The 25,648-nt window shown below is 38.5% G+C and overlaps 1 protein-coding gene across 1 annotated transcript in view; it reads left to right on the top strand.

Moving 5' to 3' along the window:
• ghrhrb (growth hormone releasing hormone receptor b) overlaps positions 1 to 25,648 on the top strand; it is a 51,843-nt gene that overhangs the window by 17,319 nt on the left and 8,876 nt on the right. The window contains exons 3-6 of the mRNA XM_035956695.2: positions 13,565 to 13,672; positions 22,193 to 22,293; positions 24,981 to 25,078; positions 25,241 to 25,373. Of these exons, the coding sequence (XP_035812588.1) occupies positions 13,565 to 13,672; positions 22,193 to 22,293; positions 24,981 to 25,078; positions 25,241 to 25,373 (440 nt within the window). The remainder of the gene's footprint in view (positions 1 to 13,564; positions 13,673 to 22,192; positions 22,294 to 24,980; positions 25,079 to 25,240; positions 25,374 to 25,648) is intronic.

The raw sequence follows: 25,648 nt of genomic DNA, 5'->3' as shown, positions 1-25,648 counted from the left end.
AGTAGAGAAAAGTCGTGAGTTGCCTTGGACTGAAGAACTTACACTTACCATGAACTGAATGACTGACAATCTATATAGACATGCTACCACTCATTCTCCTACATTTAAATGATCTGTGACATTATGTTGAGCCTTGTACGAATTGTTGGATGGTGTCAGCTGGCCAAAATATTTGGCGTCTTACAAACCCTTTCTTATTTAGCTTGCATTTATCCATGGCGTAGCCGACAGTATTTGCTTCCGGGTCATGTTATTGTTTTTTTTTTTCTCCCGCAACCCTTACATTGATGGCTGGATAAACATATTCTTTTTCTAGGTGAAACACAGATCGCAACCAGCATGGCATGCTACTACCACCTACCAATCAGAGTGAAGGTTAGATATTGACTGTTGCAGGAATTGTCATTGTTCAGTGATATTATAAAATCACTAAAACATAAAAGCTAAATAAAAAAGATAACATTAATCTGCCGTTGATTACATTTAAAGTTTCCCTTCCTGTAATTCCAGGCATGTGTCAGGACTTTTTAAGAGTCTGAGGAGACACTGAGGAAATGTACCAAAATTTGATTGCATTGGAAAATTAAATCCTGATACAAATAAACATAAACTTTCTGTATCTTCTCTGTTAAAAAAAAACAAAAAACATTGTGCGATTAATATCTTTCCTTGAATATTGTTAATTGTAATTTGTGCATTATCATAAGTTTTGATAGATGTGATTATTTTTATTTTAATGTGAATTATAAGTTAGAAAAAAGCAAAATACTGGCATGTCAAGTACAATTTTAAAGGCCTGTAATCTACAGGTGTAGGTTACAAGTGTAAGTTTGTAATCTAAATAATGCCCGTATGTCCATGCATAAAGAGTTAACAGCATCTCACCCTCAGCACATACCTGCAAACCACACCAGAATGTGCAACTGACTGCTGCAAACACAGCAGGCCTGCTGGATGCCTTCCTGTATCTGATGATTGCAGCCCTTTAATCAAAAGCATAGCAAGCTCATTTGCTTCCTGTTATCAAATTACCATCCTTCGCTTGGCTGAGCCGCCAAAACAATCAAAGGAACTAATCAGGTGAGAATTTTTTAATATCTGCAGCTCAGGTAGAAGGCAAGCCAAATGAATTAGAGAAGATTCTTCATTTATCCCTTTAATGCCTCAAAAAAAAAAAAAAAATTAGAAGCTCCACTGGAAAAGCTTGTCCTTCAGGAGGGCCGCACTTCAATTTCCATCTGAGATGCTGTCTAAAAGCATGTTGATTACACCTGGAATTAAAATTCTCTTTCTCTTTTGAAGTGTTTTGAATGAACAGGGTCATTCTAGCCAGGTAAGCAATGCACTCTCCACTCCACTCTGAAGGCTCGTTATGAAAGCTCCACATAGTTGTCTGCTTGCCGGTGGGACTTCATGTGCACGCCACAGCTGGTGCTGCTCAGAATTAATTGCATCATTTGCCACCCTTTTTCTGTGATCATCTGCAGCAAAGACACAACAGGTATAACAGGCTGCTACATGACAAGACAAAACACTGACTGAAGTAGAGTGAGGTGTTGCTTTGCTTCCTCTGTCAGAATTCACCAAATAGGATTTTCTGTAGGGAGAAACTGGTGCGTTAAGGTTTTCCGCATCTGCGTAGGGAGGAGGATAAATGTCAGCTTGTTCCGTCATCACACTGAGCTCCACCTTTCAACTGTTATCCAGTCACCTCACTTGGTTTGCAGGCAGGCTTTCCTACCATCCAAAGGTCATCTTAAATGAAAAATATAAATTAAACGACCCTACCTGCTTAACTCTTTGCTGTTATTATAGTCTTTGACCGACTAAGCTTCATTCCTTTATGATGTAAATTTCATCATCTCCTCAAGTCCAATAGAGTCTGTGCAGTGACAGAAGGGCACTACGGTACTGTGCATGTACAGAATACATTTAAGCTGACCTACTGCACATGTATGACCACTGATAGCAAATCATGCTTTGCTAAGTTCTTCTCTGCTTATGTAAATGTGACCTTACTGCTTATCCCTGAACTAATGCTGTGAATATGTGACCAGTGAGCCTCAGTGCTGTTGTCAGAATAAATAAGGACTGGGCAAGTCCGAGCAGGTGAAATATTCAAATAGTCAGTGGTGATGTATACTTTGTGAATAAACAGTGCAAAATAACCTGTAGAATGCAGCTTTAATTTGATACATTTTAGCACGTTTCATCTTTCATACTTAAGTTACTACAAAGTACACTTCATAAACACTGCCTTTCTTCTAACTTGCAAATCTTAATTAAACCACACGGTTTAATGCAGTGCATTTGGTCTAAAACAGCAATTTTCTTACTTTAAACACAGAAAGACTTTGCAAAAGTGTAATAATGTTCCTCTGTGTGGTTCAGATTATGAAATATTTTACTTTAGCTCAACTATGTTTCAGGGCACAAATTTGTACAGTTAAGGCCCTACATTTATCTCAGGGCTGAGGTTCAATTCACCATCAGAAAATTTTATAGACATCCCTATTGTTGGGTAATAATAAGTCACCTCTACAGAAAATAATATTGTTGCTCCCACTCTGTTCTATTCTGCTTGTACAACAACCACTGAGCAACACAGCAAACCTCACCTGCGCATGATGTGGAAACATATTAACAGGTTAAAGTCACTCAGAGTACAGCAGGAGATTGACAGTCCAGAGATTCAACATGTTGCCTGTTTGTCCCACATGACATGTGATTGTCAGCAAAACTACACTGAAAAAACTACTTGTTGATATTTATATAGACATCATTCCAACAATCGATTACCTTTTGCTGCAGCTTCAGTTTCTGTATCAACAGAATATTAAAAAAAATATATTTTTAAAAAAATGTAACCTTTCCAGTGACTGCATTTTAATAGAAGGAGTAGAGACTACATATGTACTATATAATCATATCTCTACTATAGTTAGTTATTAGCGTTAATTGTTAGCTATAATTACATTATGTCAGTAAGTTAAGAATGAAGTCTTTTACATATAAATGAAATTCTGTCACATTCAAACCCTTAAATAGGTTTGACCATGTTGATTAAGCCATCAGCTGTAGGTGACTTTTCTGTATTTCACAGTATACTGGAGTTTATGTGACATTCCCACACTGGTGCTTTGGGAGGGATGCATTTTACAGGAACCAGCAGTGATTCATTTGCCAGAGCTGAAGAAAGCAACTCCAGAGGTGGAGCACAGCAACTAGCAGTTAAAAGAAACTTGCTGCTCACAGCATTGTTGTTAACTTAACAACTATGTTGTAAGATTAAATGATTTTACAGACCCTGCTAGCAACAACACCAGTGTGGGAATGTCACATAAACTTCCAAACTCAGTTGTAACCTAAGAGCTTACAAGTGAGCTTGTTTCCACACTGTATGGGAGAAAAAAACATCCTGCTGTTTCTGACTTTATCTCTGAGTGACCATGTTACATGTAAAAAGAGTCAAGTTCGGAGGACCGTGCTTGTCTTATTGTGTGGAGATTTTGTCAAGCCACAGTGTGGTTTTAAACCAAAGTTTTAGTGGGAAGTTACTGGTGGTTAATAACTAGTTTAATGGGCTGCATTTCAGTTCAGCCGACAACAGAAACAACAATAAAAAAAAAAAGATAAAAAATCGGGCATTATGTTTTCAGCTCACTTTCATTCACTCTCTCTATGCGAGGAAAATTTGACATGTTGAATTACATGTTGAATTTGTATTTATATTCAAGAATCTTCTCAGTTCTCAACTGAGGAAAAGCTAACAAAAAATACTAGTATTTGGATCCTGCAACAAAATTTGTGATGTGAATGTTGATTCTACTATTAGTAAGCATAAAAATCCCCCAAATGTAATTTTTTCTAATACTTTGCATATAATTTTGTAAAGCGAATTGCTTTTAACAACTTTTCTTTGTAATGCTTCTTTATTTAGGTGTATTAAAAGGAGTTTGTTCAATATAAGATTAAACAGGTGGGTTTAGGTACTCTTTTCAACTGCTAGTCCTTTCAGTGTAATTCAGTGTGTTAAAGTGTGGAGAGCCCATTAGATGTGATTAAATAATGGCCCAATGGATGGACAGGATAAAGGCATAGCAAAGGGCGATACAGCTCATGAAATAGGCGAATGATTTTAAAATGATGTTTTTATGGCATTGTTATACAGGCCTGCACAAAGTGTAGAGGCTACTAAAGCGATAAATACAGAATTTACAGTTGTTAGTGTGGTTATGTGGCTGATATGGGTAAAATAAAACAAGAATATGGAACCAACACAGCAAACAGCACAGCCACTCTTACAGTTTTTATTCCTTGAGTAATCAACTATCCACTGAAGGAAAAAATGGCCGATGTCTTGCCTAGTTCAAGTTAATTACCTTCACACCACCAGTCCTACAGAAAACACCATCAAAGCAGAAACATGGGGAATTGGTGACAGAAAGAAAATGAGGAAATAATGCAGGAGTGAATGGCAGTGAGTCTCTCTTTTAAAGGATACTTGTAATTAGACACAGTGAGCAACAGCCTGCCGTGTGATTCTATGTGTATGTATGTCAATGCCTATTTCCACATGGCTGTCATGCTCCACTGTTGGCATTTCCACAGATCATTACACACACTGACTTTGCTGCCCTCTTCATATTTCTGTGGTCATGCATGGTTGTCATTTTCAGAACTAATTACACAAAGCAAAAGCGGAACAGTGAATGGAAAGAGAAAAGTCACAAAGTATATTTTAATCAAAAAATGCCAAGAAATATACCATTAAATTGGAGTGTGGACTAAAGAAAACAACTAACGATGAACTTTGGACTTCAAATCTTTGAAAGACTGACAGCAGAGATTCAGACAGGAAACATAAGAAGTGAGAGTAGGGAACAAATCCTAAAGATGGACCCTGCTGCTCCAGTTCTTTGGTATTAGAGTTAGTGAAAACAAACAACATTTGATTAGTTAATAACATTATCAAAAACCACGTAAATAGGACAATTGGTTATTTTAAATACATTGAAATTTAAATAATTATGAGTTTGTTTGAAGTTTGTCCTTTCTTTTGTGGAATACCAGGATAAAGAGTCCATACCTGTAAGAATCCCCACACCTGTAAGCTAACTCTGATGTGTAAAATCCTTCCAAGAAAGGCTGAGCAGAGATGGACATTTGATTATTTTGTCGCAGAGTTTGATGTTGCTGCCTTCTAGCTGTTCTATTTGGCAGGAAAACATGGCAGTTCTCCTGAGACATGTGCACATCAAACATGATTTCAGCTATTTACAATGTCTATAAAAAAGTATTTAGTTTCACCCTCTTTTTGCTTTTATACATTAAATCATGGTCAATCTAAATTTATTTTTTTTATATATATATATATATATATATATATATATATATATATATATATATATATATATATATATATATATATATATATATATATATATATATATTCTCCATTCTCCATTGGATTGAGACCCTGGCTTTAACTTGGCCACTCCAGAACATTCACCTTGTTGTCTTTGAACCATTTCTGTGTAGCTTTGGGTGCATGCTTGGGGGAGATAATTTCTCAGGAAATATCTGCTACAATGTGGACGCTGTCTTTAACTGCCTCATTTTAACTAGATCAAGTTTTATTATCAGTTCAGTGCCAGTATCAGGTGCAGTGAGACTTTGGTTTTGGGGAACAGGAGGGAGATGAAATGAGTGTTAAGAGAGCAGAGATGTCTGGTCAGTCTAAATAGAACATAAAAGAAAACTTTATGTTTCCATTATCTTTTAGATAAACTATACAAGTGACACCCTTAAAGTTGAGCACTTTGAGTCAGTATCTCTCCTCGATCACGTCTCTCTCCTCTCTGTTTCTTTCTATACCTCGACTTGTTCTTAATCAGATAAAGTTAAAAAGGGCAGATATGGTGGTACACATCCCAATGGAGCCTTTTCTTCTGTAATATTTGTAAAAATAAATAAATAAATAAATATGGCAGCAGCAGTTATGTACATGTGTGTTATTGAACCATGAAGATGCTGTAAGGTAAAGTGCAAGAGAAAATACAGGACAGACTGTAAGTTTAGACTGAGGTTTGGTCGATCTAATTCTCCTTCCCTCATCACGCCTGTCCTCACGAAAGACAAAGCTGTCGTCATAACTTGTTCCTGATTTTTTTTATAGATCACATAAATGTCAGAGAGGTGAATGCTTGAATACTGCAGTAATTCATATGAGACAAAGATGCCTCAGAACTGTACAGCCAGGTTTGACTTTGTTTACTGTCCACAGCTCTTGGCAAGAAAGATAATCCAATAAGCCAAATTAGATGGCAGCTGTGCTTCAAGCTTTAAACAGACAATGATGTTCATCCCTTGATACTGTCTCATATTAGTGTTGAAGCCAAATCATCTTCAGGATTTGCAGCACATTTATAGAAAATGGGTTTATATTTATTACAAGAACAAACCTTTTTACAATTCCCAATTATTTTCTCATATTTTTATAACCTTCAAAATGCATGTGTTCAAAAACTAAATTTTAAATTACAAATCCCAAAATTTGGAAGAGCACCCTGAACCCTCATCAGTACACATGGCAAAACCTATTAATCTCTACACTTGGGGTTCAGCTGGACCCCAGTAATTTTTCATCGTTTCACATTTCTGTACCTGTCCAAATCCTCTCAATATATATCTTCCTAAAACATGTGTCATATATAGATACAAATACGAAAGAAACAATGAAAATATTATTGATGATTACTGACGTGTATTGCTTACAATATTAGTGTAAAAACTCCTGAATTGAAATGAAACACAATGCAATTGAAGCAGTCATCACAAGAGCAACATAACACAAACATACATAAATGAAAGATGCACAGTCTGACGGGGTTCTGCATGGACCCCAGGTGTACTGATGAGAGTTAACCTCCCAGCTTTCAATTCAATTCAGTTTTATTTTTATAGCGCCAAATACAATTCAAATTGTCTCAAGGCGCTTTACAGAACCCATATGCCTGAACCTCCAGAGCAGCCCTAAGGCGACAGTGGCAAGAGAAAACTCTCTTTTAACGGGAAGAAACCTTGAGCAGAACCCAGCATATATGGAGGGACCCATCTGCTGCTGGCCTGTGGGTTGAGAGGGACAGAAGAGGTAGAGGGGATGGAGGAGTGGGAGGGATGGGAGTAGAGTGGGGTGGGGGACAAAACGTAAAACACACATTGGGATACATGTATGATAAGATAGATGATACATAAAAAGTACAAGCTAACATTAAAACTGATTCATAAGTTTACTGTTATGGTGTAAAGGTACATGTCCACTAGATCCAGCAATTTCCCACATCCCATTCATTGTCTCATTGTCTATGTGAAATGCATCGCATTGCATGCTGGTTACGTTGTGTTGCGTTTCGAGCTGCAATACAGTGCATCTCCCCAGAGTGGGCAGCATCTCATTTGCATAAAGTAGATTCGACTTCTACTTTATGCAAATTTGATGTGGAGTGCGGCGGTCCAACGCTTCGCAAAACTTCGGCAAACATCTAAACTAGCTATGATGGAAATAAAATGAGGACAGATTCAGCAACTGCCCAGGTTACTTCTCACTTTAAATGCTTTCAGAAATACTTTTCGCTGAAGTGTGACCACCCACCAACTGGGCAGTTTTCAGATGTGTCACGTTTACATGAGGGAAAAAAGGATCCAGTGGAGCTGGTAGTAAGATGCAAACAGTGTGTGTATATGAGCACATCAAGTATAGTGTGGGCGATACAGAGCAAATTGGTGGAAATGGGCAGCTGGAAGCAGTGGACTGGAGGAAAGTAAGCAGCAGCATCCAACAATGGACATAATGGAGACTAAGCCAGTTGGTGGGACAGCAAGCACAGATCAGAAGCATCCAACTCTGGTACGGGGAAGGACACAGAGGGAAACAGAGTCAATGTAGTGCAATGACAGTATATATATATATATATATATATATATATATATATATATATATATATATATATATATATATATATATATATATATATATATATATATATATATATATATATAGATAGATAGATATATAGATAGATAGATAGTAAATACATGGGTAATAGTGCATCAAGAGAGGTCACCCAGCAGGCTAGGCCTACAGCAGCATAACTAGGGGCATAACTAAGGGACGTCAAAGAAGAAGTCTGTTCTGTACACGCAGACTCCAGCTGAACCCCTCAAGGTCATCTGAGTCAGCCCTAATTATAAGATTTGTCAAAAAGGAAGGTTTTAAGCCTGGTCTTAAAAATAGAGAGGGTGTCCGCCTCCCGAACCCAAACTGGGAGCTGGTTCCACAGGAGAGGCGCCTGATAACTGAAGGCTCTGCCTCCCATTCTACTTTTAGAGATTCTAGGAACAACAAATAAGCCTGCAGTCTGAGAGCAAAGAATTCTGCTAGGATGATATAAGGTCTACTATAAGGTCTTTAAGATTAAATGGAGATTGGGTGTTTAGAGCTTTGTATGTCAGGAAAAGGATTTTAAATTCTATTCTAGATTTCACAGGAAGTCAATGAAGAGAAGCCAGTATAGGAGAAATATGATCTCTCTTACAAACTCCTCTCAGAACTACATTGTATAGATAATGGATGGATGACCTTAAAAAAATATTTAAACCAAAATGTGTTTTATAGTTTAGATATTTAGTCTCTTCCTTTTGCTTTGATGACAGCTTTGTATGCTCATCCTTCAACCATCTTCATGAGGTTTTCACTTTTCTAACAGCTGAAGGAGTTACCACATATATTGAGCAGTTGCTAGATGCTTTTCCTTCACTCTGCTCTCACTAATCAGTCACCTGGTTAACACACCTGTGAAACAGTAAAAATAGGTAATAAAGTTCCATTCATATGATTTGGCTACAAGACCAGCACTGTTTGCATTTCCAAAATCATATCACCACGATGCTTTTCTTTTCTTTCAATAGTGCCAACATGGTGTGAATGTAGCATAATACTGCAGCAAAATCATAAATTGTGCCTTAGAAACAGAAAATGTAATGGAAGATCAACAAAAGAACCCGAAGAGAATTCTTTTATTTCAGTTTGTTTCATGTTTGCTTTGCTTGCATGTTGCTATGTTCAATTAAAATGTGTGAAGGTGTGCTTCAATGACACATTCATGCAAGTGTGAGCATAATGATGCTCATTACATGACAGTCTGTCACACAGACCACTGATCCTACCAGGAGGACTTTGCTCTGGTGAAGGGATTTACTGAAAGCATGAAGAAACATAGCCTTGTTCTCAGTGTACTCTCAAGGAGTGCAACCATTAATACCTGATGAGAAGCACCAGTCCATTCATCCATTGTATCACCCTGCCAGAATGTTACAAACTCTGCTTTTAATTAGCGCCTACTAAAGGAACTTCATTGCTATTTATGAAACCCCTTCCACACACAGACGCAAACAAAAGCACTGCATTCATTTATACCACCAGTGACCTTTTATTACCTGGAGGGCCATTAGGGCATTAATAACCACAACCTAATAACATAACATCTTCAGTCAATGCAACAGATGAAAAATGAAAATGTGAGGGTACAAACAACAGCCATGATGCAAAGAAAACACTAAATTAAAGGAGAGTTCAAAGCCACGTTTATCCAGTGAGATGTTTTCCTCATCACAGCTTTGGCAGGAGAACCTCCAGCAGTAGCCAAAAGCTGTGTTTTATTATGAATGAGTGGTGGTGTGTCTCTGCACGCCGCTCTTTTAATTGACATAGGGCCGAGGAGCTTTGATGTACGAGGCGTTGTGGTGGCGGCGAGAGACAGGGTCCTCATTACTGCTCTCTCTTATCCCCCTCCACACCTCCTCATTCAGAGGCAGCAGGGAGAGCTCAGCAGCCATGTGAGGGAAACAGTGGAGACAAAGCGTGGGCAGGGAGGACGGCTGAGGACGTCACCTAATCAAACACCCCTTCGCTTTCCCAGACTGGGGAAAACCCCTTGAAAAATGACATCAGAAGACTGACTTTCCATGCTGCCAAAATGATTCATTAGTTGGTACTGTAGGATTAAGCAGCATTTGAGGTCAAACAAGTCAGTCGCTGACAGAATTTTAAGTGTGCTGCATAAAACAAGAGGACAAATGTTAACCTTTCTGTCTGTAAACATGATTGGATCAGACAAAAAAAATCTTCTTATCAAGTTCTTTTGGTCTGAAATTGTTATGTTCTTAAAACAGGTAAAGATCTAGCCAGTGCTAGAGGATCACTTTGATTCATTTTCAGATGAAAATCAGCAGAATATTTTTCATGCTTCCAGCTCAACCTCCTGCCTTCTCCTTTTTGGTTTGAATTACTTTGTTTGAATTTCTGAAATGTATAGCTGGACAGTTTGAAACAGGATATCATTTGGTTGAGAGAATATTTGAGACAGTCTTTGCAGATTTCAAGTTCAGACAAGGGGTATTTAGGACTCAGCTGTTGAGGCAAATTAAACAGCAGCCTCCTGTGCTGAAAAATAAAGCCAACATGGAAGTGCCAAGATCTGCAGTTTCTTGAATGTCCACATGAGGCTGCCTCCAAACACAAGTCAATCCCTATAGACTCCAGTGTTAAAATGTTCAGCTTTGTAGCAAAAATAAACAAGTTTACATTCTGATATGAAAATGGGTTTGGCTTTTATAGCGAATTTCCCTCTTAGTGACAACCGCATGCAGGACTGATTTTTATGCTATTCCACCATTTAAATTCCATTAAGGTTTAACCTTATGCACAATTTAGAGTGTGGCTACTGTCATTGACAAGTTGGTGCCATCACAGGACAGTCCATGGCCTGGAGACATTTACTTAACCCACCTCACCTCTACTCACACTCCACCTATTTCCTCATTTATGCTTTAGCCAGTATTTAGGAGGAGTTCAGCACTGCAAAGATGACAAGGCAAACTACAGTGAGTTCAGGAAACCTATGGGTGACATCATGCAGACTTTCTCCATTTGTATATACAGTCAATGAAAGAAATATCCAGGTTAGATCAACACCAAACAAGAGAGAAGAAAAATTAAAAATCTAGTATCATCTTCTTGCTTAGATCCCCAGTTTGCATCCTGGCCTGGACCTGGGATCTTTCTGCATGGAGTTTGCATGTTCTCCCTGTGCATGTCTGGGTTTTCTCCGGGTTCTCCAGCTTCCTCCCACAGTCCAAAAGCATGCTGAGGTTAATTGGTGAATCTAAATTGTTCGTAGGTGTGAATGTGAGTGTGATTGTTTGTCTCTGTGTGGCTATGTGATGGACTGGTGACCTGTCCAGGGTGTCCCCTGCCTTCACTCTAAGTCAGCTGAGATAGACTCCAATCTCCCGTGACCCTAATGAGGATAATGAAGTGTATAGATGATGGATAGATCTTTTCACATCAAGAAATTGGGCTGTCCACCCTTTCATTTTGATTACCGAGTAACTGATAATGTTATGTTCTATGAAGTGCAAAAGAAAAAGACAAATTCCCATCAGAATTTCATAAAACTCAAGGTGAAATCATGTGTGTGTAACAATCCAACAGTGCATTCACACTAATAAGACAAAGACCATTTCTCATTCTTGCTTATCTCATTAATCAAAATAGCTGGTAATTTTCTGTCAGTCACTAAGTGGTTAATGCACTGATTACTGCAGCTCTACTCCAATGATCTGCCAATACTTTTAACAACCAGCCAACAAATGAGGCAGAGTCAGTCAGCAGCAGTTTTTTTTCAGATTGTTAAAATTATATTCTAAGGCAGTGAGAATTCCATCGTTTGATTCCACATACTGAAATATGCATTAGCTTTACATCCCCGCTGTATATGCTTGGCTCAGTCAGTATGGTTTGTAATGATGTATATACAGGCATGTGTCCTGGTTGTAGATGACTGGGGATGCGCTGTATACATACATACTATGTATATCTCATGTATTTATTTTCAGTCATACCTTTCAAATATTAACATACATAATACCACAGAGCACGTATTACAGAAATATTCTCATATTCATATTATCCTGTGCTGTTGTGGCCCCAAAGAGGGAATCTAAACCCAAGGAGACTAATAGCTGAATGTTCTGCTCCCGTTTTATTTTTTGAAACTCTGCAAACCACAAGCAAACATGTATTCTGAGTGAGAAGGGCTCGGTTGGGAAAAACGGTCTTTAAAGACACAACAGAGCTTTGAAATCCAGAGATTTGTATGTTAGGAGAAGGATTTTTAAATTCTATTTGGAAGTTTACAGGTAGCCAGTGAAGATAAGCTAATATGTCAGAAACATGATCTTTTACTAGTTTTTGGCAAAAATCTGATTGCAGCATTTTGGATCATCTGGGGGTTCATGTGGTACGTTTATGCGTGTGAGGCTTGAGATAACTTGCAACTTAAGGGCCGTAGCAAACCAAACATTCAGCTGTTAAAATGACTGTTGTCTTGTTGTGACAGCTTTTACTGACTGTACAGAGAGTTAACATCACCCTCGGAACAACAAGAAACACATTAATCTGCCTGGTTCAAATAAACCAGAATTCTCTCTTAATAATTGTGCTCTTGCTTTAGTGTGTCTTAACACGTATATTATCAAAAATTTTCCTCCATTAAGGCAAGAGCCAGAGCAGAGTGTATAATTATAGTGCCGTGTCTTTGTCTATGAAGCCTGGTGGAAAAGCCAAGGGAACAACCCATTAAATTTTGATTCAAATCACTGTCTTTAAAAGTGTGAGAAAAACCACTGGCCTTGGCCACAGATATGCTCTCCAATTCCTCTTCTAGTATTGTTTGTTTTATTTGTATATTACATTTAATTACTTCAAATCTTAAAAGTTCTTAATTTGACTGCTTTGCGATCTCAGTTTCAGTTTCAGCTTCATTCAATTTTCCATCCATCCATTATCTACACCGTTTAATCCTCATTAGGATCGTGAAGGGGCTGGAGTCTATCCCAGCTGACTTGGGCGAAGGCTGGGGACACCCTGGACAGGTCACCAGTCTGTTGAGGGCTACATATAGAGACAAACAATCACACTCACATTCACACCTACGGATAATTTAGAATAATCAATTAACCTCAGCATATTTTTGGACTGTGGGAGGAAGCCGGAGTACCTGGAGAAAAATCCCACGCATGCACAGGGAGAACATGCAAACCGGGAACCACGAACCGAGGATCTTCTAGCTGCAAGGCGAAAGTGCTAATCACTAAGCCACTGTGCAGCCCTCCATTCAATTTAGTAAATTTTTATTCATATAGTTACATTTCACAGCATAAGTTATCTCAGAGCACTTACATAGTAAGGTCAAGACCTCACAATATTGTATCAAAGAGTCAACTTTCACAGTAGAGAATCTTGATTCTTGATTGTGATTATGCTCTATATTATTGTACAAGAAGGTGCACTTAAACTGTGCAGGGACAATATGTCTGCCAGGATTTAATACAGTATATTCACATTTTTCAATCTTTATTTATTTAGTCTTGTTTGTTTAAAACTCATCAGTCCTGCTGATAATTTTGACTGCAGCTAATAAATGTTGTCTTCCTGTCTCAGGCTGTCCGACAGTTTGGGATGACATTCGGTGCTGGCATCGTGCTGAATTTGGACAGGTGATCAGCGTCTCGTGTGCCAACGTCTCCCAGCTGTTTGCTAATAACCAAGGTAAATCACTTTCATCACAGCTCAATTGTGACATAGGGCCAGAACTGTCTGAAGGCACAAGAGATACAATATATCACAGGAATGCGTACACCCTATGTGAAGCATCAGTCAAATGTCAAATTATTCATATCGTATCATATCTTAATTATGTCATTATTACTAAGTTGTACAGTGTTTCCTCTTATGAACTTTAGTAAGACTGTATCAATACTAGGGCTGTCAAATTATCGCGTTAGTTGTGATTAATTAATTGCAGAAATATTTAGCGTGCTATGTTTTTTAATCTAATTTTACTAACTTTACTGTTTCTGTATGCCAGTTGCCATTTTATTAAATCCGTTTTTATGTGAAGGGCTTCCTGTGCTTGAGTTGTTGGAGGTGGAAAACAATGGTCACTCACACCCTGAAGTGGACACTGATTGGCTGTCATTGATTTTGGGCTTGTTTAGCATAAGCTGATAGGCCCCCATTGTAGTTGGGAAGGCCAGGTGAGGAGCGGTAAGTAACGTGGAAATGGAAGAGCACGTGGGAGTTGTCAGTCCGATGAATGAAAAATTTACATTTCAAAAATGTCCCGACGGCACCATTAATAAAGGTAGCATTGTAAGAAAGAGTTTGCTTACCACCCAAGCAGCTCAAGTTTAGCCAAACACATCAACACAAAGCACCCAGTCGTGAGCCATAGCAAAGCTCTTCGCAAAACTAAACTCAAGGAGAACATCCCCTGACTCAGAAGAAGATGGTATGGAGTCTGAAGACCTGTGGCGCTACAGAGCAGAGCCCAGTCCCCTGCCTTGGTGGTATGCTCACTCTGGAGCCTATGAACAGCTGTCAGCTCTAGCACGCAAGTACCTGGTCTCCCCGGCAATTTCCATATATTGTGAGAGACTGTTTAGCCTCGCAGTCCACATAGTGCCTATGATCAAGCTGGTCTGTCTCAGCAACAGGCTGAAGACGAAGAAGTAAGAGTCATGAGGTCAGTATAGCTGCTATGTCCTACGTAGCCTACAAGAAGTGATTGCTTGTTATTTCAGTACTTTATTTTGTGATGATGAACAATGTTATTTTGATGTGCTAACTTACAGCGCATTGATTGATCGGTCTGTTTTAGTTATTTTATATTATCTGAAGCAGAGAAAAAGCAACAAGTTCAGTGTTCATACTTGTATTGCTCAGAATAGTGTTCTTACTGTTTTTTGATGTCAACTTACAGCACTTTATATGGACCTGATGTTTTTTTTTTTTTTTTATTTTCTAATTATTTGGAGATTGACAAAAGAACACAGCAATATTCCCCCCAGTGGTTGAAACCATAGACTGTATCGAAACTAAAGGTTTCAGGCAGCACTTGGGACTCGTCTCAAATACAGCATAATGTAAATGGCTAGGACTGCATCTGTTCAAGTCTATTAAAAACAATAAATTACTTTATAAAGTCCCCTTTTTAAGTTATATATCAATCTTTTGATCTACCACAACAATGTAATGAATTTAAATGAAAATACCTCAAGTTGATGGCTTTTCTCAGCAATTTTTAGGTGAGAGTTTTACAAATGATTAATTAGATTAATTAATTACAGATTATAATTAATTAATTCTCATTTTTTAAATCTCTTGACAGCACTAATCAATACATGTCTCAAAGTCAAATTAGAATCTGTGATTACCAAAATTAAACTGAGTACTTTTGTGGTTTCTGATAAGCTAAACAGAGCTCAGTGAAGCTGATCTCCCACCCACATAAAAAATCCAAGCAAACAGGCTGAGTGGTTAGTACTTCATTTGTGCTGATTTGTGCTTTTAAAAATTTTCGTTTGTGCTGCTATAGTTTCTGAGATATGACCAGTTTTATTTACAGACGATCACATACCTTGACCCAAATTGATGATGTCTGTGGTCTGCGACGTTTATAACGTGGTAATGTATATAACATGTATAATAACTAATGTAATAGCATCTGAGAATTTTCAACCTGTGTCATTGCTGGTCTTTTTGAAATGACTTTGTGCCTTTGTGTATAAATTTTTTCAATGAAATTCATTTAAAAAAATAAAATGTTTTTTTATGTTAACAAATGATATAAATTTTTAATGAACACTGTTTTATCTTTACTCCAATCACATTTCTGTCATAAGACAGTAAGTGCAATTGCTTCAAGGTTTATTTAGGAGTGTGGAGCATTTTTTAAAAAAAAACTTCGTTAAAAATGAACAGTATTAAAAACATTCTATACTCCCATTAAAAACTGCACAAAATAGCAGTCTTTCACAGTGAATCCACTAGTATTTTGAAAAAACTAATTCAATGACCTTTATACAATTTTACCATCTCAGTTGTATTTTTATAACCCTCAGTTAAATCTGATTTCTAGACAGGTAAGTGGACTTGTAAAATACCAAAGTTTGAGTTAAAATACAGAGTTAACGTATGGTATAGCTAGCATGGTAAATAAAACTGGTAATAGCCCAGAAACTACAGCAGCACAAACGAAAATTTTAACGGCACAAATCAGCACAAAAGAAGCACTAAAAAAATAAACCAGTCTGGTTCATTTTGGAGCAAGCTGGGGGGATGATGACCTCTGAATGACCTAAAAAATTAATCTTGAATATCTCAAAAACCATAGCGGCACAAATGAAAATCTTAAAGCAGAAATACTTAATTAATAATGCTACCAACAGTTATGGGGATCTCACTGTTATCCTCCTACTTGTTCCTATTTGTGTTTATTCTGTTTCCTCCCTTAATGTTGTAAGTCAATACTGTGTCTTCATGCCATGTCAACATTTGCTTGTAGTCTGGGCCCTTAATCCTCAATATAAAGATGTGATTTTTCTTTTTCTTTTTTTTTTTACAAGCTAATAAACAGACAATTTTACTTTAACAGCATAATGAACTTTAGCTCTGTTCATCCATCTTTCCTAAAGTGACCATGTTATATTTAGAGATCTCTGAGGACCCATGTTATGCTTTCATTGAGTGGTTTCTGGAGAGAAAGCGCTCTTTTACATGCAAAAAGACCTCAGAGGGGGGCACTCTTCTGACTGTTTACATGATCCCCATCATCTCCAGACCCCTGTCTCATCCAGCTGGCTGCTCTAAGGAAAACAAAATACACTCTCAATCTCTCAAATAGCTGACAGAAGCAGTGGAGATGATGAAAATTACACATTTCTGGGCAATGGGTAAATTAATATTCACAGAAAAATCTGTGCTTTGTCACAAATACATCCAGTGGGAATTTAGCATTGTGGAAGACATGGCAAAAAAAGCATAAAATTAGAACAAATAAAATAATATGGGGTAAAGGTTGACACATTTATCTTTTATTGATTGTTAGGTTCAGACAGGGGTGAAGGAGGGAATATGTGAACCACCTGGTTGTGAATCTCCAAAGCTTGCATCTGAATGCTGAGGATAGCTGCATTAGAGAAATCATCTACATGATAACAAAAATAGAGCTCATCCGACATGTTCTGGGTCCTTCTGCAGTCTATGGTCCCTTCAAAGCCTGTGGAACTGACCAATCAGAGCCAGCTGGACTTTTTGGGGAGCCTCTCTAAATATCCCGGAGGTATGGAAGCAAATAGCACTACCCTAGCAGTTTCATGGAAATGTAACAGATTGTTTATCCAAAGTAGGCCTATGTCTTCTTTAACAGTATGCAGTAAAAATGCACATGTATGTTGTTTAAACAGAATAGTAGACCACTTTACATTCAGATAGTTAAGATGTGATTGTTTCCGACCTATTTCTCTGACTGTATTACCATTCATCGATACATCTATACATCTGCAACTGCAACATTATCCAGCCGCAGGGCATTACAATTTCCAATATGCCAACAGAAATGAACAACAGTGATCCCGAAATCTACTCAGACAAATGTTGTCAAGTTTGCAGCCTTAATCACTCACCGAAGAATACTACATGGAAATAACTGACTCCATCTCCAAGCAATCCCTGTCTGTGTGATGTCTTGTCATTTTTAATACTTCAAATTAAACCTGGAATAAAGGATCCTCAGCTATGTTTTTTTAAACCAGTCAACTGATTTGATCTGAATTTGAAAATGTGACATGAACAGATACAGTTTTGATGAGGTGTCAAGGGCTTTTCTTCCTATGCTTATGTATTTATTTACCTTCTTCTGTACTGCTAGTTGCATGCTTATCTGTTGCTTTCAAATCAGTTATACCTCATTTGTCTCTAGTGTTAAATATTTCTATACCTTTATGTTACTCTGAATATTGTGTATTGATGGCCAGGGTTGGGAGGTGGTTTAAAAGGAAGCTAGAGGATGGGTGAAGGGTATTTAAAGTCATGCACAACATGCTTGACTTTAAACAAGTCTCTGACCTGTAATGACAAAATAACAATGGAATCACATGATGTAAAGAGGCATGGACAATTCCATTATGTGAGTTTGAGCTGTTAGATTGTTTTCAGCAGGAGAGGCAGGTGCAGCTGAGAGCATGGACAGTATGTGGGATGCTGGGTGTAGAAAAAAACAATACAGCTGACTGATTTCCAACAGAAAATGAAAGAAGAACAAAAAAAACAGAGCAGCTTGTGAGTGAAAGTTAAGCGTATACTTTGCGTGGAGGGATCAGGAGGCGGAGGTTGCTGTTGACGACCTCATAACTCAGTGTTAGTGGGTTCCTAGACCTCTCTGAATTTCCTCCTCCACAGACACTCTGGTTAAGTCCGGCGCCATAGTTGTGCAGTTGATCGAGCTTTTCCAATGGGGGGCTGCATGCAGAGAAAATAATGAATTGGAAAATCAAAGAGTTCACTGTAAGAGCCAAGAGCATGAGGAAGGAGTTGGCGCTGCTTGTTAAGCATGGCGGTATGAGCTTTCGCACCCTCCCCAGAGCCTCGGCCTTCAACCCTCATTCAGATCCATCCGCCAATCTGCTGCAGCTCCAGCCTGCAGGCTCCACACACCGCGTTATACTGAGGCTAATGTGGCTGGATATCGGTTAATCCACCCACAACTCAAACCCCCACATTCTCCTCTCTTGTGCTAAGGAGCCGGACAGGCATTTTCACATCACAAATCTCAAAGCTTTGATTCCACTGTAAACTTTGTATCCTCCCTCTTGTAAACATAGATTCACACCGAATACTTGGTGACCTTGTGTGCGTCATGACTGTCGTAGGGCTCAGTGATTGAGCTCCGTCATTCTAACTCCAGGCCATGGTGGGAGAACAGGTTACGTTCAGCTAATTTATATTCAGCTTTAGCAGCCTTCACCTGACCAAGTTTCATAAATACTTACAAAGAGGTTTTTGGAGAATAAAAAAAGAAAGAATATCTTAATTCAAAGTTTATGCTTTTGACTTAAATTTAGAAGTAAAGCTTGTATTCAAGTTAAACAATACCTTAACTCAGCACTTAGTGTGTGGAGGAATGATGGACTCGACAGTTGCTCGACTGGATAATAATTCCAAGTATGATATACCAATACATGCGTATCATTCACCGGGTTTAGTCATGGCCAGGAGACTGAAGTTTGGCCACCCCACTCAGCTAATGCAATCTTTATAATAAACCTTATTATACATGAGTCCTCGAGGTGAAATATGACATGACAATCAAGCCTATCAGTTTTGGTTACAGTTATTTGCCATGCAGAAAGAAAATTAACAAGATATCAGCTTCTGTACTGCCACAGTGTAAATAATGGTGTCAGTCCTGTTTAAACTGATAATGTCCTTCACTAAAAGCACATATGTTTTGGTGTAAACCATCAATGCTAAATAGTATTCACCCACATTGGAACATAGATTAAAGTTGACTTTTTTGACAAGAATTTGCAAAAAAAAAAAAAATACAGTTTCATGTCAAAGTGAAAACGTAACTATATATATAAATACGGTGTTCATTACTGACTGCAAAAGTATTCCCTAACTTAAAGTCTGTATTTTATAAATGCACATTTAGCCATAATTACAACCTGTGTGGACAGGTGTTAATCAGCCTTGCACTTCTGCAATTTTACCATTCCATCAGTCCATCATTTATTCACCATACTCCTAGTTGCTATAACCTCCTCCATCTCCAAAGCTATAGTTGCTTCCCTCTTTAGCTCTGGCAAATCAATTACTGTTACCGGTATGACGGTACAAAAATGTCACCATAGACACTATATTCAAAACTCTGTTATACTGTGAAATTCAGAGAGATTCACTTGGAACTGATAGGCCTAACCAGCAGTATATGAATTAGTTTAGCAGGGACTTGAATAAAATGAATGTTCATTTTGATGTAAAAGTAGCAAATGAACATAAATCAGGCGTCATACTTTATTTCCATTTTATAGATCTATTTGATACTATAGCACAGTCACAGTGTCTGTTTAGGTGACAGGTTTAAGTTTATAGTTCCTTTAATATTTTTTAATCCAAATTACAACGATATATACTGGAAAGCAGACATATAATTGCTTGATGCCTAGGTGTCAATGTGTTGCTTTGTGAGTTCTGTTTTCTCCACTAGATATTGAGCCAGGCTGCAGGGATTTGCTCCCAGATCATTAGTAAGGTTCTGCACTGACCTTGGGTCATAAAGTTGGTGTTCCAGTTCATCCCATAGGTGTTGAATGGGGTTAGACCTCTGTCCAGGTGGGTCAAATAGCTCCTCGGCAAACTAGTAAAAACATTTCTTTACAAATTGCAACACTTTCTCAAGTCTTGGACTTAAAACCAGAATGCAGCAGTTACAATGAATAAAGGATATACACTACCGTTCCAAAATTTGGGGTCACCCAGGCTATTTCCATGAAGACTCACACTTTTATTCATGTGCTAACATAATTGCACATGTCATGGACGGTTTTTGACCCCCTCCCCCTTCCTGCTATTGGCTCATCGGCTTTTGCCCCTCTCTCTCTGCTCGGCTGGTGATCAGCACAGAGGGAGAGCAGCAGTGGCCATCCTCACCTGTGGATGATCTTCATCACCGTGGCTTTAAGAGGGAGCCCCACACTGCATGCAGCGTGGGATTGTACTGTACGCACTGTTTGCACTGGGAGTTACTGCAAACGGTTTGCCAGACTGGTCTACGGAGCTGCCTGCCGGGTCTCCAGTGAAACCTCCAGACAGAGGTCCTGGACCCCTCCTAAGTTGCCTCCGGATTGAGGAACTGCATGTGGCCTCCAGATAGAAGACGTGCCCCCCCCCCCTCAGACCGCAATGACCAGCTCTGTCCCTGTCTCAGGAGCCTGCCTTCCTCCCCACTTCCCTACTTCAGTGAGTTTCTGGCCGTAGTGGCTAATTATGGGTTGTTTCTGAATAAAGGAATCTGATTATATCCTCCGTACTGCCACTCTGTGTATTCTCATTTGGGTTCACAGATTCCACTCACCATAACAGCACAAGGGTTTTCTAATCATCAATTAGCCTTTCAACACCATTAGCTAACACAATGTAGCATTAGAACACAGGAGTGATGGTTGCTGGAAATGTTCCTCTGTACCTCTATGGAGATATTCCATTAAAAATCAGCTGTTTTCAGCTAGAATAGTCATTTACCACATTAACAGTGTCTAGACTGGATTTCTGACTCATTCAATGTTATCTTCATTGAAAAAAAAGATTTTCTTTCAAAAATAAGGACATTTCTAAGTGACCCTAACCTTTTGAACGATAGTGTATAAATAAGGACAGATTCTGTGCCTGTACTGTCCCTGCACTTAACCTCAGCGTTTGTAACAAAACTATGCTAGCAGTCCCGTGGCCTGGGCATCAGAATTAGATTTCGTGGAAATCTACCTCAATGGTTCTTTAAATCTCAACTAACAACTTTCTGTTAACTTGTATTTCAGCTTTAAGTGATCTGAATGTTTCCTGTCACTATAATATTGATACTAGGATTTATTAAGATTCATACTGGGGACTATTTCTTTAAAAATTAAAAATTTTCCAACTATAATTATTCTTTTTCAAGCATCACAAACTAAATTGCATCCCTTCATGGTGAATTTCTCAGAAACAGAGCTACAGAACTTGGATGTAAAACAAACTGTTTGCATGACATTGTACCATCAAAGGTGGAGCATGCAAGAAAAGGTTAAATTTTCAGTGAAGTGACACTGCAAACTGCTACTGGAAGAGTACTAGAGACCAGCACTGAAAGTCTATTAAAGGAAGATTTTGTATAAATAATGGAAAGAGAAGAGAGGAACCATCAAGTACTTTAATCTCTCTTTCTGTTTACATTTCAATGACAGCAGTCTGAAGTTCACCCAGTTTCTTATTGGTGTTTAAATACTTGTACTCCTTTTCATTGCCTGCTCTACTGGTACTTCAAATGCAACATTTTTGACATGTTTGGAAGTCTAAAACAAAATGTAGTTAACATTATGTTACCTTTTTTAACTTGGTGAAACAAAACACTTCCTACACCTGTCCTCAAGACCACCCACTTTGAGAACCAGCTCTCTAGATTACTTGCTTTTCAGAATTCTTGTTCTTTCTTTTCTGCCTAAGCCTCTGAGAGCTCCATGTGTTTTCTAGGTTACATCTATAGGAACTGCACTGAAGAAGGATGGTCTGATCTCTACCCATCCTATGAGGAGGCCTGCGAATTTGCAGAGGATGAAGAGACAGAACCAGAGGTAGACGTCCTAACTGACTGTCTTTGTCATCAGCCCAAATGATGGTGATGAGGTTTTCTCTCTTGCTTCCTTCTCATTTGAATTTATTTGTCAGTTTCTCTGCTGTTGTACTTCTACTGTCAGTCAGTACAGACATATTGAAGGTGCCAGAGAGTGTTGTTACACGTCTCAGCATCACTCATCACTCACTCAGCACCCTCACATTGTTGTGAAATCAAATAAAGCATATTGCTCTGTTGAAGACCAATGGGGACACATACACCACATACATGCTAATAACAGATTTTAATTACCAGGCTTGCAATTTTTATGGTTGAGAAGAGACAAGATAAATGACGTTATTTTAAGCAGACTGCAAAACAGATGACAGCTCTCTTCATCAACTTGAACCCTTCACAACTGCTGCAAAAATAACAGCATTGGCATTTAGGCAGCCGTGTCTCAGATGGCTGTTCATTCATTTCAAGGTTGGCAGTTAGAATCCGAGTCACTCCATGTGTTGAAGCATCCTTGGGTAAGACATTTAACCCCACTTTTTTCTGATGGCAGATTAGCACATGCCATAGCTCTGATGTGACTGTGTGTGAATGGAGAACTTGCTGAAAAGTGCTTTCGAAAGTGTAAATTATTTACTATATGTTGAAATGCATAAAATCTTGTACATTTGTGTTTTCCTAAATTGTGGCCTCTGTTTAGCAAATATTGAGCCTCTCTTTTAGTTTGTATGGGGAGGTATTGTGAAGTGGCCAAACTGTTGCAGAAATTCTTTGGGACAAGGCTGAGATGGATGATTTTAGTGCTGGTTCATAGAGAGATGGTCTGCTCAAGAAAATGCTTTGAACTTCATCTGTCCTAATTGAACAAGTGCAGATCACTTCTTAGATGCAGTTAGGGGAATGAAGTGCAAATCAAATTAAAATAGACATGAAACCTCAAAAGATAACTCGGGTTGGATAAAGTGCAAGAGACAAATAAGCTGCAGCTGCACGGACTCAGTGAATGTGAAGTTGTTCAAAGTACAAGGGGTTTCTAAAGGCAACAATTCAGATTTATCATAGAAACACTTGCACAGGTCAGTGAATGGTTCAGCTCATGCACTCAGACTTATCTGACACTCTGTAGTCACAGTATACTGCCCGATCCTGCATTTCTTATTCCCAACCAGGCAAAGCAGCTAGCTGCCCAAGTTTACTTCATATTGTTTTGTCCAATCACAAACTTGCTTGAAATTTGCCCCTACTCTCAGTTGTTGGTTTTTTAGGTCAGGACCTAAGAGCAGAAACTCAAAAATGGCAGGCAAGTTGTGAAAAAATAAATTTTAATCAGACTAAAACTACTCAGACTAGGAAACACATCCATCCATCCATTATCTAGACATCGCTTAATCCTCATTAGGGTCACGGGGAGCTGGAGTCTATCCCAGCTGACTGAGGGTGAAGGCAGAGGACACCCTGGACAGGTCACCAGTCTATCACAGGGCTACATATAGAGAAGAAAAATCACACTCACGTTCATACCTATGGACAATTTAGAATCACCAGTTAAGTTAACATCAGCTTGTTTTTGGACTGTGGGAAGAAGCTGGAGAACCCTAGAGAAAACCCACACATGCACAGGGAAAACATGCAAACTCCATGCAGAAAGATCCCAGACCCGGCCCAGGCCGGGATGCAAACCAGTGACCTTCTAGCTGTGAGGTGACGGGAAACACACAGAATCCAAAATCCAAAAAGATTTATCAAACAAAAGCATGGCATCAAACTGAAGGAAAAAATAAAGAAGCACAAAAGGTAAAAAAACAAAAAACAAAACTGAATCCACCAAGTGCATGAACAGGAGGCCAAACAAAATAGCAGCAAACAGGCAGAAAACACAAGGTGAATAAACATGGTGAAAAAAACAAGATAAAAACAAAAAACCCAACTAAAATCCCATCCCAGTAACAAACAATGGAAGTCAAGCAGGCATTGGGGAGAGTTCCAGACATGACACGAAACAGGACCAACTGCTGGAGAACAGCAATGCAGGACTATACATACACAATGAATGGAGAGACAAGACACAGGTGAAACACATCAGGGCAGTCAAAACGGAGGGAAACAGAGACAAGAAGTATAAAAAACTGACACGAGGAGAAACAACTTCAAAATAAAACAGGTAGTAACTGAAAACAGCGCAAAGCCTACCCAAACAGAGAGATAGACAAACAGGAAAACACACAGGAAATCAACATGTGCTGTGTTTTGTTTTTTGTTTTTTAGATGGAAGGTCTAATGGGATTAAAATGTCCTGTTTTGTCTGGCCAACAGACAAAAATAAGAAGAGAACTTAGCAACTTATAAGAATTCACGCGTGAGAAATTCCTACCAGAGAATTTGGCTCTTTTTTGCTGAAAAAAGTGATTTCAATAGTTGTTCTGTCATGAAAATAACTAATGTCATGACTAACTGAACAACTCTGCTCTGGAGTTTTGTTGGTTTGTGAGTGCCTGTGGAGATGAAATTTCCAGAGCTAATTTTTGCCCTGAGTCTTCATAGGAGTTGTGCTATGCTAATGACTAATGTACAAGTTCTTTACAGTTTTGTATCGGAACAAATCTCATTTAAATCATGTCATCAAAGTTCAGCAAGTTGACACATGCTAACTTATGATTATTTCCTGTCTCTTTTGTGTGTCTTGCATTTCAGACAACATATTTCTCCAACTTCAAACAGGTGTACACTGCTGGCTATGCCACCTCCCTTATCTCTCTTATTTCAGCTATTTTTGTCTTCACTGTCTTCAGGTAATACTGAAAGTTTTCCCTAAAAAACATGTTCTCAAAAACCTCCAGATTAGCAATTGTGTCAAGTTTTCAATGACAATGAAAATGTGAATAAATATTTGTCCAAACAGATTACATTTTTAAGAAAAATATATATTCAGTAGTCTTTTCTCTGCATTTTAGGAAGTTTCACTGCACCAGGAATTACATCCACATCAACCTGTTCTTCTCCTTCATCCTGAGAGCGAGTGCTGTCTTTATCAAAGACGGAGTCCTTTTTTCTGATGAAAACCTGGACCACTGCTTCATGTCTACGGTGAGTGTGCATCAACTGGTCTACACTGAAGAGTGAAGGACTCACATATTTTACTTTAGCAAATTCAGCAGTAGGATACCCCAAGAAAAGAAAATGTCACCCCCACTGTTTTACAGTGCTATAAAGCAAAAGCAAACAAGCTTTCTTTGCAGAAAATATGAAGACAAAATTATTTAACTGTAATTCACAATGTCTCACATTTACTTCAAACTGGAGCAACAGGTATGAGTTTGAAGTCAGAGAGGAGAGGATTATTATGTTTACTGGACACGCAC

Source organism: Amphiprion ocellaris, chromosome 2 (genome assembly GCF_022539595.1).
Source record: "Amphiprion ocellaris isolate individual 3 ecotype Okinawa chromosome 2, ASM2253959v1, whole genome shotgun sequence".
Taxonomy (NCBI): Eukaryota; Metazoa; Chordata; class Actinopteri; family Pomacentridae; genus Amphiprion; species Amphiprion ocellaris.
This window is presented reverse-complemented; position numbering and strand designations above follow the sequence as displayed.